The 1,064-nt window shown below is 43.9% G+C and overlaps 1 protein-coding gene across 1 annotated transcript in view; it reads left to right on the top strand.

Annotated features, from left to right (window-relative positions):
• Nucleotides 1–1,064, top strand: part of LOC106807402 (ATP-binding cassette sub-family G member 4-like) — a gene marked incomplete in the record, with an annotated part of 27,140 nt that overhangs the window by 18,092 nt on the left and 7,984 nt on the right. The window contains 1 exon segment of the mRNA XM_014809719.1: nt 302–491. Within this exon segment, the coding sequence (XP_014665205.1) occupies nt 302–491 (190 nt within the window).

The following is a 1,064-nucleotide window of genomic DNA, read 5'->3' as shown; positions in this document are numbered from 1 at the left end:
CAGAGACAGAGAGAGAGACAGAGACAGAGACAGAGACAGAGACAGAGACAGAGACAGATCAGAGACAGGGAGACAGATTAAGTTCAAGATTTACAAAATCACACGTTTTTCTATAGGGAGAGAGAGAGAGGGCCTATGGAAGGAGGGATCGGATAGAGGGGGGAGGAAGGGAGGGAGAAGGATAGGGAGGGTGATGGGGAGAGGCGAAGGGGGAGAACGAGATACTAGTACAGCGACAAGCGCAACAAAGTGTCGCCGATTTACGAATTCGCTCGTTTTTCCGTCTGCCCTTGCCGTGCAGGACGTCGTCGGTGAGTGGCAACATCATGATCAACAAGAAAAATCGCGACCTTCGCAGCTTTCGCAAGATGTCATGCTACATCATGCAGGACAACCACCTGTTACCGCACCTCAGCGTCATGGAGTCGATGATGGTTTCCGCCAACCTCAAACTGCCGCAGTCGATGAAGAGCGACCAAAAACTAAAAATCGTAAGCGGCCGCTCCTGCTGAAACGGGTCGTGCGTGCGTCGTTGACTCTAGGCGGTGCAGTTGCCATTCAATTAATCAGAATATATGTGTGTAGTATATAAATGTTATCGTGAAGTCGGTGAAGTGCAATGTACATAGATGGAAATGGCATATATGTCATATATGCATATTGTGATAATTAATATGCCTCATTGTATTTGTAGTTTAATAAATAGGTGGGAACTGTTACTCGATTGACCTTTTATGCAATCCACTGATGAAATAATATATGTCATTGTAACACTGTTACCAAGCTACAAATATGTTGTGTACATACCTAGATATGGGTAATCAATATTATATTATATATATACATACCAGGGGCGTAGCCAGGGGTGATTCCAGGCATTCCGGAATCCCCTCTGGTTTGTATCAAAATAGCACATATCTGATACAGTATGTATATATATAAAAGCATGAAACGAAAATTTTAAGGAAGTTTTATTAGTATATAGTAGGTTTGGAATCCCCCCTCTTGGAAGGAATCTGCCCTCTTGGAAAGGCTGGCTACGCCCCTGCATGCATACATATATA

This window comes from Priapulus caudatus, unplaced genomic scaffold (genome assembly GCF_000485595.1).
Source record: "Priapulus caudatus unplaced genomic scaffold, Priapulus_caudatus-5.0.1 Scaffold212, whole genome shotgun sequence".
Classification (NCBI taxonomy): Eukaryota; Metazoa; Priapulida; class Priapulimorpha; order Priapulimorphida; family Priapulidae; genus Priapulus; species Priapulus caudatus.
Note: the sequence above shows the minus strand (reverse complement) of the source record. Positions and strands in the feature narration are given on the sequence as shown.